Raw genomic sequence first — 17378 nt, 5'->3', positions numbered from 1 at the left:
ATGCATTTTTTAATATCCTGAGGCGCGAAAGCTCAGTCGGTAGAGTGGGGGTTTCGGATTCCGATGACCCGAGTTTGATTCTCACCAGTGCACTAGTGCCCTTTGGTAAAGCATTAATCCTCATTACCAGGTCCCTCGAGAGGACCTTAAGCTGTTGGTCCTCTGGTTGCTTGCTTACACGCATTCACGCCTTCTTAGTAATCAGGTATTAAAAAATCATCACCATTTATTTATTTATTTTGATATGTATATATCAACGCCATTGATGTAGGTTGTATGTGACAAGGTTAGCTTTTCACAAATTGTGATCAGTTGCAATTTAATTTTTAGTTTCCAAAATAAATCATTAGTCTTGTATGTATCAGAAAATTGCAATTCATTATTGGTCTGTGTTTCTTTGATCAATTTGCCTTTTGATATAGCTGGTGTGTGACAGGGGTGATATTGCGTAGGAATTGCATCAACCGCAATTAATTATCATTCCCACAATCAGTTGTTCTTAAGAACAGAACGTATAGATTGATTTGCTAGTCACTATTGAATATAGTTATTCAGTTAATTTTTTTTCTTCCCTTGCAGTCCAGCGGTAACATATTTATGCAATATTTAGGAATAATAACAACAATTAACAAAATTTGTGTAGTGTTTATCACAAAGAATGTCACAAAGCGCTGTTGTTATTCTTATAAGCTTGTCAAAAGAGTTAAATAGGATAAATGTATTTGTGGGATGATATTGTGTACCTCTTTGAGTTGACCCATGGTCTAAGATTTGAGCTAAATTCTGCGCAAAAAGATGATGTATTTCAATAACATGAAATGACATAGTTTGCACGAACCATGTTTTTCCTTTTCAGATGTTTTAAACATTGATGACGATTCGAGTCGAGACGGTGACCCTTGCCACACAGCTTGCCAACAGGAGCTGAAGAGACTCAAAGAGGAATTTGAATCGTATAAGACGAGGGCTTCCAACGTTCTCAAGAACAGATCAGCTAAGGTGAGATAAGCCCCCCCCCCCCCGATAGTTTTAGCGATCACAGAAGACAGTTTCTCATTCCCGAGGCTGGCAGGTCTTCTTTTAGGGTTCATGATTACATATCCGAGGCAGCGTATATCCAGCTAACAGACCCGATTCTGTGCCACCAGAACGAGTTCGTAGAACCCTTGCGTTATTCGGGTTGCTTCGCTTCAATTTACAGCTGGTACCATGCCTAAATTGTTTACCTTGACAGCCAATTACAGCTCGCCGTTGAGCATCCATCGTCTCATTGGGTTCTACAGAGCTGCCAAGTAGTACTGATTTTCCGTATTTAGTACTGAAAAATGAGAAGAATACTGATGGTTTCATGCAAAATACTGATTTCTAAAGTTTCAGTTTTATGTGTTGTCCTATGGTTTTTCTTTGAAAATACTGATTTTCAGCTTTAAAAATACTGAAATGTTCTTGTTCAGGTTGGCAGCTCTGGTTCTATTATATATTGTTTCGCTCTGGTGCTCTAGTTATTCATGCAATTTACTCCGATGAGTGCATGTCGAAAAGCTTCAGTATGTCCGTTTTTATCTCACCTGTGAAGCAAAGTGAGACTATAGGCGCCGCTTTTCCGACGGCGACGACAGCGGCGGTGGCGGCGGCGGCGTCAACATCAAATCTTAACCTGAGGTTAAGTTTTTGAAATGACGTCATAACTTAGAAAGTATATGGACCTAGTTGATAAGACTTGGCCATAAGGTTAATCAAGTATTACTGAATATCCTATTAGAGTTTCATGTCACATGACCAAGGTCAAAGGTCATTTAGAGTCAATGAACTTACACCTTGTTGGAGGAATCAACATCGAAATCTTAACCTGAGGTTAAGTTTTTGAAATGTCATCATAACTTAGAAAATATATGGACCTAGTTCATGAAACTTGGACATAAGGTTAATCAAGTATCACTGAACATCCTACAAGAGTTTCACGTCACATGACCAAGGTCAAAGGTCATTTAGGGTCAATGAACTTTGGCCGAATTGGGGATATCTGTTGAATTCCCATCATAACTTTGAAAGTTTATGGATCTGATTCATGAAACTTGGACACAATAGTAATCAAGCATCACTGAAAATTTTGTGCAAGTTTCAGGTCTCATGATTAAGGTCAAAGGTCATTTTGGGTCAATGAACTTTTGCCGAATCGGGGGTTATCTGTTGAATTACCATCATAACTTTAAAAGTTTATTGGTCTAGTTCATTAAACTTGGACATTAGAGTAATCAAGTATCACTGAACATCCTGTGCGCGTTTCAGGTCACATGACCAAGGTCAAAGGTCAATGAACTTTGGCCGAATTGGGTGTATCTGTTGAATTACCATCATAACTTTGAAAGTTTATGGATCTGATTCATGAAACTTGTACATAAGAGTAATCAAGTATCACTGAACATCCTGTTCGAGTTTCAGGTCACATGATCAAGGTCAAAGGTCATGTAATGTCAATGAACTTTGGCCATGTTGGGGTTTTTTGTTGAATAACCATCATATCTCTGTTAGTTTATTGGTCTAGTTCATAACAAGTGGACATAAGAGTAACCATGTATCACTGAACATCTTGTGCGAGTTAGAGTAGTATTCAAAGTCAGCACTGCTGCTATATTGAACCGCGTGATGCAGGTGACACGGCCAGAGGCATTCCACTTGTTAAGGCTACTTTACTACTTCGCGATACCAAACACCAATTTGATTATGTATTTTTTTTTTTTGTGGTGGAAAGTCCTCTTTTTTGCTAATTATGATTCCTCTTTTGGGAAGGTGGGGGGTGGGTGGGTGCACAAGGTTAGCACCCCTGATATTGAGTTCAGACAGCTGTTCAATGATGATGAAACAGCTCACAAACATTTCTTTTCACCAAAGACTGCCAGAATCTCTAATTCTATGCCCTAATTCTAGACATAAGATGTCACACATACCAAAGAGATAGTGCAGCTCCAAAGTCAGTTATGTGACCTACGTACAAAAAAAACAAAAAAAAAACAGCTGCAGTTAGAGCAATCCACAAAAATTCTGATAAAGATTTGTAGCATTTCTATCACTTTCTATCTCTTTATTTCGTACTTAAAGTTAAGATACACATAACTAGGAGTAGAGCAGTTTTAGTGTCATGTATTTGAGATTGTAAAAGATTCTCTGTATTGCAACATCACAAACATTCGATCAAAAACTTCCAACGCCTCTGACTATCTATATCTCTTTATAGGACACATCACATAAAAAAGGAGTAAAAGCAGCTCCAAAGCTAGTTATCTGAGATGCTTGAGAGGGTCTCCATCTTGCGACATTAGAATCAGCTCACAAACATTCTTTAAAAAGCCTCCAACTTCCCTGACTATCTCTCTTTCTTTGTTGCTCACTGGGATACTACACATTATAAGGAGTTAGAGCAGCTCCAAAGTCAGTTATCAGAGATTCGCGAGTCTCCATCTTGCGACATCAGAAGAGGCTCACAAACGTTCTTTCAAAAACTTCCATCTTCTCTCACTATCTCTCTTTCTTTATTGCTCACTAGGATACCAAACATAACAAGGAGTTAAAGCAGCTCCAAAGTCAGTTATCAGAGATGCGCGAGATGGTCTCCATCTTGCGACATCAGAAGAGGCTCACAAAACGTTCCCTCAAAAACTTCCAACTTCTCAGACTATCTCTTTCTTTGATACTAGGATACTACACATAACAAGGAGTAAGAGCAGCTCCAAAGTCAGTTATCAGAGATACGCGAGAGGGTCTCCATCTTGCGACATCAGAAGAGGCTCACAAACGTTCCCTCAAAAACTTTCAACTTCTCCATCTCTCTTTATTGCTCACTAGGATACTACACATAACAAGGAGTTAAAGCAGTTCCAAAGTCAGTTATCAGAGATGCGCAAGATGGTTTCCGTATTGCAACATCAGAAGCAGATAATAAAAATAACATCAAAAACTGTCAACTTCTCCATCTCTCTTTCTTTATTGCTCATTAGGATACTACGCATAACAAGGAGTTAGAGCAGCTCCAAAGTCAGTTATCCGAGATGCGCGAGAGGGTCGCCATCTTGAGACAGCAGTTGGACGACGAAGAAGCCGCTCACAAACAATCCATCGAAGACTTCCAGCAGCGGGTCGCGAAAATGAAGGACAAACACAAGGTCGCACTGACTCAGGCTGAAAATGAGTATAAGGTGAGCAGTCCATCATGTCGGTGCAAGAACGCCCTAAGCACCTCGCATGCACGCAAAATCGCTGTTAGCAGCAAGCATGAGCGGATTGCGTAAGGCCGCTCCTGCACCGATGGGGTGTGCGAAAAATGTTTTGCTAAGGATGTTCTTGCACCAAGGATGAGTTGATACCACAAGTAACCTGGATGAACCCTGAAAAAATTTTTGCTTTCATTTTATCAACTGCTCAAAATTTCATATAAATTTGAAATCAGACACGAGCCATTTCAAGTATGCAGAGACAGATGCATATAGTCTACTTGTAAGAAATGTAGAAATGAGCATTTTCAATAAAATCAGCATCCTACTCGTGAGAACGCAGCAAAGGGCAATCCCGACAAAAACCCTTGCTATCTGCGTTTACGTCCTCTTCCTTACACATAGTTCAAGTACTGTATTCATATTCATTGTTTTGTACAATATCATTGATTTGCTTTATATTTAAAATGTCAATTAGAAGAAAATATATGTTTACTTGAATTGAATTGAATAGAATTGCTCTATGGCATGATTAATTTTATGTTCACACATATAGTGGGTGTTTCATTACAAGCTGTTTATGTTTATGCACAACTGGCGATCCTTTCTCATGATACATAGCATATCATCATGTAGTTTCCTTAGATCCTAAGAACATGTTCCAATCATTTGTTAAATTTTGCATAACTTTATGAACTCTTTTTATGACACTCCCATCCGGTCTCTTGTGTCTTTCTGCAGCTGAAGGCAGCGGACCTCGACCAGCAGGTCCAAAAGCAGCGTGAGCGGACCTTAGCCCTTCTCGCGGACAAGGACCAAGTCATCCACGACCTCAAGGCCCAACTAAACCCATCTCATTCCAGCCAACCTGTCTATACTACAAGGTCAGTTCACTTCTGCTTATTAACACAGTCGAACCTGGGGCCCGTAACACAAAACTTAGCAATGATCGTAGAACATTTTTCTACGATTGATTCCATTGACTACAATGTAAGATCAATCGTAAAAGTCAAGTGTACAATTAATCGCTAACCTTTGTGTTATGGGACCATGGCGACCCAAGGGAAACGGGCCTTTTAAGACAGAGAGCCGTATTCTGAAGTCGGGTTTAACTTAGACCGCAGTCTGACTCTCTGCTAAAATTATGAGGAGCCAAAAATTAAAAAAAATCTGTATAAATTGTAGATTTCTTATGTTATTCTATCTGGTTTCCTTTTGCTGTCATAAGGAAGAAAAATACTTAAGTTATCATTCCCTAGACAATTATGAACTATTTGGGTGTCATATGAGTTAATAAATTGAATGTATACTGTTAGGAATTTGTGCCCCAATGGGCTCTCCATAGTTAAACCACATCTTTAAACCAGGGTTTAATTTAAACCCGAGTTCAGAATAAGGGTCAGAGTCTTTAAGACATATTTCTGTGAAGTGTGAGACAATTTTCATTGCCACCAGGGGGAAAAAATTACATGTGGGCTGTCACTTGGCGATTTCACTACCAAAATGTTCAAAAAGCTGTGGAAAATCAGAAAAAAGAGCACCGTAAATTCCCCATTCCCTGCAATGTTTAAATTTATTCATTGTGGCAGATTCAAGCAATCGGTTGTGAAAAGTAGCCCTTGAAAATATTCTAAAACATGCAAAATATTGGCTCTATTTGAATGTTGGTGATTCCACCTTCTCACTTTCAATATATATATATATATATATATTTCATAAATTATGTTTAAACATTTTATGTGATGTTAAAAATGTACTTGTTTGATTTTATGGAACATTTGATATCATCATTACTGGAAGTTTAGTTTTATATAAGTGATAAAGTTTTGTACAGAGAGGGATTTTGGTTACCTCTGTTTAAGTATGGAATGAAAACTCAAGATTGACTCTTTCCAAACTTTTCGAATTTCAGACGTCTTAAAAAATCTAAAAGCCAGTAAGTACATGTATTTGTTAAATTAATTTCTTCATAATTTGCAAAAGTTTCTTTGGTGTTTGCTTTTTCTCCCTCTCTGAGGCCAAAAGTGTCATTTACATGTAGATATTAAATAGTGGTGTGATGAATTTTTACTTACTTGATTTTTGCATTGTAGTTTTCTTTCTTGTTCTTGTTCTGATAATTTTCATTCACTCTTTTTTTCATTGGATTTTAATTGGATCTTTCGCAGCCTTTTCATTCATTGTTTTGTTTCCTGTATTCTCATTTAAAATTCAGAAAAAAATTATTATTAGACCAATTGCTGGGGGCTTTTTCTGCATTAGGATTGTATGTAGTATTCTCAAGTGTTCCTTTCATGTAGATTTCTTGTCTTTTTGAAATGTTTTGCTTCATTTCTTTGGTTTTACTCATTCAGTCCATTTGGTGTCTGGGTGTAAGTGCTATGTTTTATGGTTAATTGTTTCCTTGAAAATACTATTAAATAGTTTATCGAAATATTTTATATGAATTAGAAGAACTTGCACACTTATCTGTGGAACATTATTCCACTATAAATAGGCTTTTTCGGATCAATATTCATTTCACAGGCAAGCTTAAATTTCTGACCAATCACAGTCAAGAACATGCATCTTTTTCAACTGATTATGAATAAAAATTTTGCAAGTTTCTTACAGATCAAATTTTGAGTATTTGGAAACACCTGTATAAATTTCTGTTTCAATTTTGGAATGTTCACAAATATAAAATGTTACTTAGCCTATTGGAGATGACACCAATTGTGTTTGTGCTTGAGTTTTAACATACATGTACGCATATCAATCAGATATTATTTACGTTGGGACCAACATTTAGCGTCACCCTCCGAAAGACTTGACTGGGGCTGGAATATCAATCCTGGGGCTCAAAATTAGTTCATGGTTCCTTAGGTTTGACAGTCAGACTGCAGGTCCCAAGAAAGTGGCTTCTTTCATCCAAGTGATATTCATGACTTGAGATATTTTGCATATTTAATGAGCTTGATGCGAACCAAAACACCTCTTTTCATTCGGTCATTGCTGCTCTAATTGTGCATCGAATTTCATGAATTTGGTACCATTGTAAAGAAGAATCATTCTTTCAGGTCATGTGTTTGGATTTATTCAAAGATTTTGTAATATAGGTTAAATTTTTGATCTAAAATATGCTACAAAATAAATATTTTCACCTGACAAAAGCTGCTTTTTTTCACACTTTATTTATGTTTGAGCCTAAATGATTTTTATATCATGATAAAGCTGAATATGTATGCTTTGAAATGATATAGGTTTCAAAATAAGAATTGGTTTAATTGGGTCAAGATCACACTTTTCATTTGCCAAGTACATAAAGCAGTTTGAAAACAAGAATACTGCACTCTGATTGGTCAAAGAGACCACCCAGTGGCAAATTCCAACGGTTCCAGTGCCTGGGTTCGTGGGAAGGTCACACTTCCCATGTGGTAATCTCCTCAAATACCCCGCGTCTGTTGTTCTGTGAACCTTATCCAGCCAATCAGGACTCTGGATTTCATGCAAGTACAAAATTTCAGAAATCTCGTCTTGTACCTTGGTGGGAAAAGTGTGATCTTGACCCGATTAAAAGGTGCCGCATATCAAGAGTGGCATTGTGAGAAAGTACAGAAGTTCAGCTTTATGGTGATATAGATATCATTGAGGCTCAAAATAAAAAGTTTTGCACAATTTGCAAAAGAAAACAGAGGAAGAAAATTCAGTTTTGAGGCACATTTTCAGGCCAGAAATTTACTTATTTAACAAAATATTGTATACAAAATAAATGACCAATATGAAAGAGTAACTTTTACTCTTTCCGATGGTGCAATAATATTTCATTTAACTTGAGATTAAAACAGGTAAATTCTTAGAGAAAGAAAATCTCACGAATCACGAGATTTTGCAAGGGGGAGGATTCAGCCACGAGATGATTTGGATGAATCTGGCCTTTTTGCTCATTAGCATAGGGACCTGCGGTCTGACTGTTAATGTTTTTTGTAAGAAGCATCCTTGCTCTATATGACTATGCCTTTTGTTTCTCATGCAAATGATTTTTTTCCATCTAATTTGATCATATTTTTCATGTCTTCTTTTCTTTGCTGGTCCTTTTGGCTGTTGTTACTCATAAAAGCTGTAATAAATGTGACAACTCCTGTAGTATACCGCTCAATATTCCTTGTGTGTGTGCAATTCAAGAGTATAAAAGCAGCAAATCTAATGCATGTCTTAAAAGATGGAGACATTACTTCTCCATCATTCCTGCAAAAAAGCTTTAGACCAATCAAAATCTCATGTGGTGTGGAATTGCTGTGGTGTAGCGGTCCTGACTCTTGCCTTGTAATCAGAGGGTCGTGTGTTCGACTCCAAACAAGGCCTAGCGTCCTTTGGCAAGGCGTCAATCCACAATTTGCCACTCTCCACCCAGGTGGTAAATGGGTACCCGGTAGGATGTGAAAGCCTATATGTAGTATGCCTAACAATTGAGTCTTGGAACTCTTGTTGGAATGCTCCCCAGGGAGTGGAGAAGGTGCATACATTGTATGCGGGCATGCAAGGATCCGACGACCGGGGTTATAATATATCTGTAATAAAGCGCTTGGAGACGTCGTTCCGATTCGTTAAGCGCTATATAAATGCGGAATATTATGAGTGCATATGTTTTTAAAGACATTCCTTTTGTGTGAGAGGTAATACCTTTAATTTCAAGTGGGGGCATCATGCTTCCAAAACAGTAGCTTGAAAGGTGATATTGATTATTGAGCCCAGGGGCCCGTAACACAACGCTTTTCAGGAATGATCATAGAAATTTTTTTAAAGAGTGATTACATTGATTGCATTGATAGCCAAAGAACGGTCAATCTTTAAAATCTAGCATACAATTGCTTGCTAACCTTTGTGCTAAAGGAACCCTAGACAGGTACTGACTACCTTTCAAGGTAGCAATATATATACATAATTTTTTTTAATCCTTTGACCATTGCAGTGAATACTACAGTCCAGCCGACGATGTACAATCAGTAGCCAGCGAAGATACTGTCTTGTCGGAGACGGAAGAAACGGTCTCACAACTTGTAGCTACTCCATCAACTCCTGTAAGTTTATGTTTCATATGCTGCTTAGAATTGTAGTTAAAGTAGTGTTTCTGAAATAACTTTGTTAGTACTGTACATGTATTTATATGGTAATATTTACAGTTTCTAAAAGAGTTACATTGATTAAACTTAATATTGTTCATTGGGATTATAATACTGATACATGACTATCACATTTAAATGTTATTGCATGGAGCTATACATGTAGCTCCATGGTTTATTGGTTATAGACTTAGTCACAGCCATCACAGCCATGGATGCTTGGTGGCCCTTGTTAATTGTGCAGCATTTGATAATAATGATAGTATTAATATTGATAATGATATTTTATTGTTCAAAATAGAAATCAGAGATAGATATCCTCTGAAAATTTGTATGCCCAATAGATCGTGGCTCCAGCAGCCACTGAGCAGTTCCAGATCGATGTAGCTCTATCCCTAAAATCATTTGAACGCCAACTCCCATGCCTTTTGATCAAGGGGAGAATCTCTCCCTTAGGGTGGAGGGACCAGGGGCTGGAAAATTTGACAAGCAAAAAAGGGGTTATCACCCCAAATGTAAGGTAATTTCGACCAACAGACACGTTTTATTTAGATTTTGAATGATGTATTTCTTTCCATCGTAAAAGACCATAAATAGTAGGGGGGACATTTGATATTGTGTCCCCCTGCTATTTTGGGTAGGGGTAATGCCTCCCCCTATCCCCCCTGGATTTACGCCCATGCTTTTGGTCTGACGTGCCGGGGGCTTGAACTCTTGACCTCTCAGTTGTGAGGTGGACACTCTACCACCTAAACTAACACATCCGCTTTATAAGAAAAAAAACGCGTGATTGTATTTCGTTCCATGATTTTGACAGGGTCAGAGCGGGAGCTCCCTGCTTCACTTTGCCGAGGAGCAAGCCAGAAAGGAGGTGGAGCTCGCTGGAGTGAAGAGACAGAAGCAGCAGGTCGAGACGGCTTTGAGACAACTCCAGGACAAACATGCCACTTCTATGCAGAATTATCAGGAGGAGTTGGAGAATCTTAGAGACGAAGTGGATCGATGGCAGAGAAATAGGTCAGAATTAGGTCAAGTTAAGGTTTTATTGATTTTTTAAGAGTCAGTCCTCAAATTGGCCACACTTTTTCAAAAGCTTTTAGAGAACCTTAGACATGAAGTGGATTGATTGCACAGAAACAGCTCAGAACCAAATTAAGTTAAGGAATTTATGGATGTCTCAAATTGGCAACACTTTGTCAAAAAGGTCACAGAACCTATGAGATAAAGTTGATTGATGCAAGAAAAAAAAGGTTAGAACCATATGTCGATGTCAAAATTATTAGCTTAGCAACAGATGATCAGGTGGAAAATAGAAACCCTCAGAGATGAGGTGGATCTATGGCAAAGAAACAGGTCAGAATTATATTAATCTAGGAATTTGTTGATGTCAATATGGTTAGATTACACTTTTTGCTCGAAGCCTACGCGAAAAAGTTTGTTTTTTGTCTAGTGAAGTACAACTTTTTGGAAAAGTTGCAATTAAATTTAAGAAATGTTTTATCATGAAAGACTTTCACATTTAAACTGAAGTAGGTTTTATCTTTTCTAATATTACCAGTTTTGGCATTATGACAGTCATCCAAACTCCTGTATTCTTCCTAATTTTCTTCTGCACTTTGTTAGATAATATTTTAAAATAGGCTGCGGTCTACATTTATATTGCCTTTATAATTATATGACCTTTTTTATATACTCCTTGGTTATCATGAAAAAAAATGGATCTTATTTTTAAGAAATGGATCTTATTAAAAAAAAATCGACTACAACTTTGAATAAGAAATTTATGATATGATGTTTCAAAATGTTTCAACTTTGGTTGAATTTCTATTATATTGTATTGAATGAAAAATGTGCAGTGTTGAAATATCTTATAAAAGAACACTAGTCAGCTTGTGGAAAGGTCGGACTTCGAAGAGGCTGGCATGGATGTCCTTGAGAACGTTGGCTTGAGATGGATGAGCCATGTGTTGAGTAGGGAAGATAATGAACCTGTGAAAAAGCATGGGATCTGGATATGAATGGAATACGAGGAAAGAGAAGACCAAAGATTATGTGGGATATAGTGAAGAAGGAAAGCGGTGAGGTTGGTCTGGGGGGCGTTTCACGAAAGGACTTGTCGGACATTTTATCCGACAAGTACCAGTTTATCCGACAGTTACCATACAAACAGTGCCTCTCAGCCAATCAGAAACAAGGAAGGATGTCAGATCTGACATTTTGTCGGATGAAAACATTGATGAAACGCTCCCCTGAACGAAGACGATGCTCTAGACAGAAAGAAGTGGAAGGAAGATGGACCATGTATTGAGGAGGGAAGATGATGACTCTGTATTAAATGGGTTGGCCAAAGATTACATGGAAAGATATGGTGAAGGAACGTGGTAAGGTTGGTCCAGAGCTGCCAAGTAGTACTGATTTTCCGTATTTAGTTCTGAAAATAGAGAATACTGATGGTTTCATGCAAAATACTGATTTCTAAAGTTTCAGTTTATGTGTTGTCCTATGGTATTCCTGTGAAAATACTAATTTCCTCACCAAAATACTAATTTTCAGCCTTGAAAATACTGAAATGTTCTTGTTCAGGTTGGCAGCTCTGTTGGTCTGAATGAGTGGGATACTGTAAACCTGTAGAGAGAAGTGGAAGGAGAGAGTGTCATCATGGCACGGGAGTCGGTAACACTTTGTAAGAGGGAAAATGCTTTCTGAAGTAAATGATGATGAAATAATGTTGAAATTTGTTTACTGTGTCTTTTGCAGGTCAAGAGAAGGAACCAACTTGGAATATCTAAAGAACGTTGTCTTGTCCTATCATCAGAGTGATAGCTATTCAACAAAGAAACAAATGTTCAATGCCATAGCTGCTATTCTTCAATTTACAAATAAAGAGGTAAAAACCAGAATATTAGTCTTTATAAGTTTGATCTGAAAATTCATATCTTTTTTCATATCTAGTTTTAAATGATATAAGATGCAATTCATTAAGTAAAAATGAAGAAAAAATGTAAAAAATCATGACTTTTTAACTTAGAATTGAAAGTTCATTATTTTATATGATGCAGTGCTCTATTGAAGTAAATTGAAAATGGAGAACATTTTTTCCCCATTTTTTCTTTAATTATAAGATGCAATTCATTCAGTGGAAATTTAAATTTATTGTTAAAAATTAAAGAATTAGGAAATTTGAAAGTTCATAATTATTGCATTACTGATTGTATATGATAAGAAGTAAATGCTGTTGAATGCAGTGAAGTAGTTAATGTCTTAACCCTATCTTAACTGGGCTATTTCAGACCAGTATATACGGGGGGGGGGTCAATTTGACCCCCTCTCAGATCTCACGATCGCCGCGAAAATTTGCATGTGCGTAGAGCCAGATGTGAACTACAAGACTGTATGGTACAAAAAATTTTAAATTCAATCTTTATATTTTTAATTAATTAATTATGCAAATAAGCATATGAAATTTGCCCTAATTTTTTTTGTGTGTATGTTTTCGCCTTTAACTGAATTTATATAGCTAGAAGAATGCTAATTTTTAGTTGGAGTATCAATTATTACATTTCTAACAAATATCTACAAAGAACTTGCAAAAATATAATTAATTTCTTGTGTATTTTATTGTTTTTAAAATTCTTATGTATTTCTATGTTTTTTCAAATGAACTTTGTCGGGAACCCTTCTGCAATCATAAATAGCATAAAATAAATCCATTTAAACCAACAAAAGTAAAAATAATCATACATCTATGATTTTTGGTTGAAAAACACACAATTTGCCTTGACTTTGTGCACGGAATCACGTTTTTGAGCAATTTCGGGTCTGACATGCACTTACAAAATGTTGCGTAATTTCAGAACCACGTCCCCAGGCGTCGCTATTTGGTCTCTAAAGATGCGCAAGACTAGAAAGTAAAAAGTCAGTGAACGGCGCAATAAAAAAACTTTGCGCGACGGCGTAGTGATGAAATTTGTCGAGGGGGGTCAAATTGACCCCCTCCACCCAGTTTAATAAGGGTTAATAAGCCTGTGCTGTTGAATGTGGTATATTTGCTTTGTCATTTTTTTTTATGATATTGGTTTTTTCCCCCATAGAAAGAGGCTGTGATCAAGAAACTTGGTGCTGCTTGGTGGGGAACCGGATGAAACCAGTCTAGACTGCTTTGAACCAGCCACTCATCGATAGAACTGGTGTCTGGAACCAGTATAAACTGCTTTGAACCATGAACCTGCCATCCATGGATAGAACTCTTTATAGAATCAGGATAGACTGCTTTTAGCTAGCCACTCATGGACAAAATTGGTCCCAAAACCAGTTTAGACTGCTCTGAGCTAGACATCCATGGATAGAACTGGATCTTGAACAATTATAGACTTCTTTTAACCAGCCCACGCATGGATAGAACTGGTTCTGAAACCAGAGAGTCTAGAACTGCTTTAAGCTAGGTATTCATGGATGGAACTGGTTCTGAAACGTGTGTAGACGGCTTTAAGCTGGTGCTTTTAACAACGGATAGAACAAGTTCTGAATCCAGTATAGACCTCACTGAGCACAGTGGTTGGTGGAAGGAACTGGTTACTACGTGCACAACGACTTGCCCGATTTCCAAATCATCTGATTCCCATAGCCTTTATGCAGGGACCAAAATATTCCAGATTGTAACCAATTTAATGTAAGTTACATACATGTTCAGCTGGCAGTAAAATGTATATTTAGATCTCAGTAACAGGGTAAGCATATATTATACATATATATATTTATATGTATCTACGTACAACTCACCCGATAGAGAATAATGACATATAGCCCTGTTTTTTATGATCATAATTTTAATTGTTGTTTTTAAGATTTTAATTGTGACTTGTTTGTGTTTCAAACTGCTGATGAAATTTTGCCATTTGATTGCCCAAGGGAAATTTGGTCAGAGTTAAGCTTTTACTGTTTGGTGAAGCAAAGCCTACATCAGCATTACATCCACAATTTGACCTCTAGTTATCCACAAATAGAACATGTTTGAAGTATGGAAGGCCAAATGGGTTTCTTGGTTAACTTTTCTTATCTTATTTTTTGTCTCGCCTGAGCGAAGTTTGGCAGAGACCTAGTAATCACTTTTCCTTTTGGTCTGTTAATAGTCTGTTGGTCTGTTCAAAAAAAGTTTTTGTTCAATTGGTCTCATTTCTTTATTTTTGCATCAATTATGTTGACAATTGGCACCTATGATCCTTGGGTAATACCACATGTGTGTCCATGAGGATAATGTTGACAAAGGTCATCTAGGGGTCAAAAGGTCAAAGGATATGAGGTCATGTCCATCCTTTTTTGAAGTTTTTATTCATCTTACTCTTTACATCATTCGTGTTTAGATTCGGTGCAAATGATATTTGGGTAATAACAAACGTGTGATCATGAGGATGATACGGTCAGAGGTTATCTAGGGGTCAAAAGATATTGCATTTTTAGCTCATCCAGCCCGAAGGGCAAGATGAGCTTATGCCGTGGCGTGGCGTCCGTTGTCCGTCCACAATTTCAAAATGCTACTACTTCGCCATTTTTATTTATGCTAATTTTTGCGAAATGTATTCATATATCACAGAAAATTCCTCTTTTTCTTTATTTGTTGACAGATTTTGATTTTTTTCTTCCATCTGGTAGAGCTGCATGAGGTTCACCAAACTTGTACACAAAATTTTGAAATTTTGTCTGGAAAATTATTTATTCTAATTTATGCAAAATTTATTCATAAATCACAAAAAATGTTTTTTTCTTCTTCATTTGTTGATCAATTTCAGTTTTGTTTGCTTTATATGATAGCTCGAGGTGGTGATACAAAATTTAAACATAGAATTTTGAAACTCATTGAATCTGCTATTTATTCATATATTTTCAAAACTCAGAAAAATTGTGTATTTGTTGATTGATTTTGGTTATTTTTGTTCCATCTGAGAGCTACATTAGGTTCACCAAGGTTCTACACAGAGTTAAGAAACTTTGACTAGATAATGATTAATACTTAATTCATATGAAATTTATTCATAGATCACAAAAAATGTTTCTATGTCATTTCTTCGTCAATTTCAATTCTATATCCTCAATTTATGTCACCAATATAATTCACTACAGTGTCAACTGGGCTGAAATTAAACTTGTGTTAAATTGTGTTGCGAGATGCCGGATGAGCTCCACATCATTGATGTGCTAGTTATTGATCGCGCAATCAGGCTGGACTCGTGGTTCGTGAACCACCTTGTTCTTGTAAAGGGATAGTTTAAGAATGCTCCATGAGAACCCTTCCCCGTTTTTGGTTTTCTTCAAGAAGCATATTCTGTGAGCCTTGGGATACATATGTCTAGAAATAATATTTCAATATTTTTTTAAATTATTTTTTAAGTATTTGTATCTATTCTACATGTATGAATTCAACAGTAAAAGCTTGTATTAAATTGCCAGTATTAAATTTGATAACTTGCTTTAACAGTAGTCAGTAATTGTGAGAAAAGTGAATGTCATTGTGCCTTTCGGTTACATATATACGGCCAGACTGAATGGGTGCTCAAAATATAATTTCTAAATCAGAAAGTAAACACTATTACCTGTATGCATATTTATCATGGCTGTATTCAGATTAAATAACAATATCATGAGAGTGCCGTTATTACAAACCAACAATCATAAACAATCATAATCAATACATAATCAGAGGGATGCAACATCTGCTTATGATTGATCTGATCACTGGCGGAACTGGGGGAGAAGGGGGGGGGGGCACAGCCGGCCCATATGCTCCTTTTTGGAGGCACAATCAAAATTTGTAAGGTATAAAATAAACCTTTATAACACTAAGTGTTCCCCCCCCCTTTGAATGGGAGGCCCTTTTATTTTCCTTTCTTTATTTTTTTGCTTGTGAAATGCCCTTAAATTTTGGGAGAAAACCTTGTGTTTTTGTTGCGGCTGGTCAAATTTTCCTCAGAAAAATGTGCACCCCTCCCCCCCTTCTGGAAGATCCTGGATCTGATCATGATCATTTACTTTTCTGATAAATAGGGAACGTCAAAAATTTGCTTGGCAAAAAATGCATTGACTTTCAGATTTGTTTCTTCTACTGTATATAAACTTTTATTTTATTCCAGATTGAAGTACTATAATTGGTGTATGTTGCAGGGAGATATTAGAATTATTATGCTATTATTAATCCCAGCCATGGCGTCATTTCCTTCAGCAAGAAATTTATCCACACTGCTTCACTCGACCCAGGTGAGGCGAATCGGTACCCGGCAGGATTAATTCCTTGAATGCAGCTTGAGCTAAAGCCGGGGTAATAATGATAATAACGCGCCTCGGAATAGAATATTTTTAGATAGATGGAGCTATATAAATGCCTATTATTATTATGCTTCATGAAATTCATCAGTATCCTATGGTAATGGTATTGTTTTACAATTCATTTGTAGGTAGAAGCTGAAATGTAGAATTTTTTTTCTTAACAGGAATATTCTACTTTTAAATAACATTTTGCATATTACATATTGGTTTGTTGATACTCAATATTCTGCCAATAACGTTAAATTATAAAGTGATGGGTAGAGTTGTGATCAAGTTTCAAATTTTTATTTCAGACCACCATCACAAATTGATTTGTAGATTTAAACAGGTTGTATACGAGGGAAATTGAATCAGTAATAGGTATTGATAATAGATAATGTGGGCCTCGGCACACCTTACAAATTGTCCAGGATCCGATTTTGGAACAAATGAAAGAAAGAAGAGAAAAAAATGTACTATATTATAGTCTATGTATTGAAAACATTAAAGAAGAAGTCAATGACAAATAGAAGAACTCTAAATAAAGATACAAGTGACTAATTCATTTGAGCAAATTACATAACAGCAATGTAGCCGATAAACAGCTATTGCAGATGTTTCTAGACATGGTCTGAAGTAAAGATTTATTTAAAAATTGAAACTCTGTCATGACTTGCCTCTGAGTTTTCTTCATTGCTTTGTCTAATTACATGTACAGTGCGTCCCAGAAAAAAATTAAATTGTTTTTGCTCACTCATGCGTGAATGAGAAA

At 36.6% G+C, this 17378-nt stretch overlaps 1 protein-coding gene across 1 annotated transcript in view; it reads left to right on the top strand.

Annotated features, from left to right (window-relative positions):
- LOC121421523 (GRIP and coiled-coil domain-containing protein 1-like) overlaps positions 1-14626 on the top strand; it is a 28149-nt gene extending 13523 nt beyond the window's left edge. Inside the window, exons 11-17 of the mRNA XM_041616265.1 lie at positions 857-999; positions 3996-4193; positions 4950-5092; positions 9160-9268; positions 10128-10327; positions 12068-12197; positions 13402-14626. Coding sequence (XP_041472199.1) covers positions 857-999; positions 3996-4193; positions 4950-5092; positions 9160-9268; positions 10128-10327; positions 12068-12197; positions 13402-13452 — 974 coding nt within the window. The 3' untranslated portion in view covers positions 13453-14626. The remainder of the gene's footprint in view (positions 1-856; positions 1000-3995; positions 4194-4949; positions 5093-9159; positions 9269-10127; positions 10328-12067; positions 12198-13401) is intronic.
- The last annotated feature ends 2752 nt before the right edge of the window (positions 14627-17378 follow it).

Source organism: Lytechinus variegatus, chromosome 9 (assembly GCF_018143015.1).
Source record: "Lytechinus variegatus isolate NC3 chromosome 9, Lvar_3.0, whole genome shotgun sequence".
NCBI classification, from domain to species: domain Eukaryota; kingdom Metazoa; phylum Echinodermata; class Echinoidea; order Temnopleuroida; family Toxopneustidae; genus Lytechinus; species Lytechinus variegatus.
This window is presented reverse-complemented; position numbering and strand designations above follow the sequence as displayed.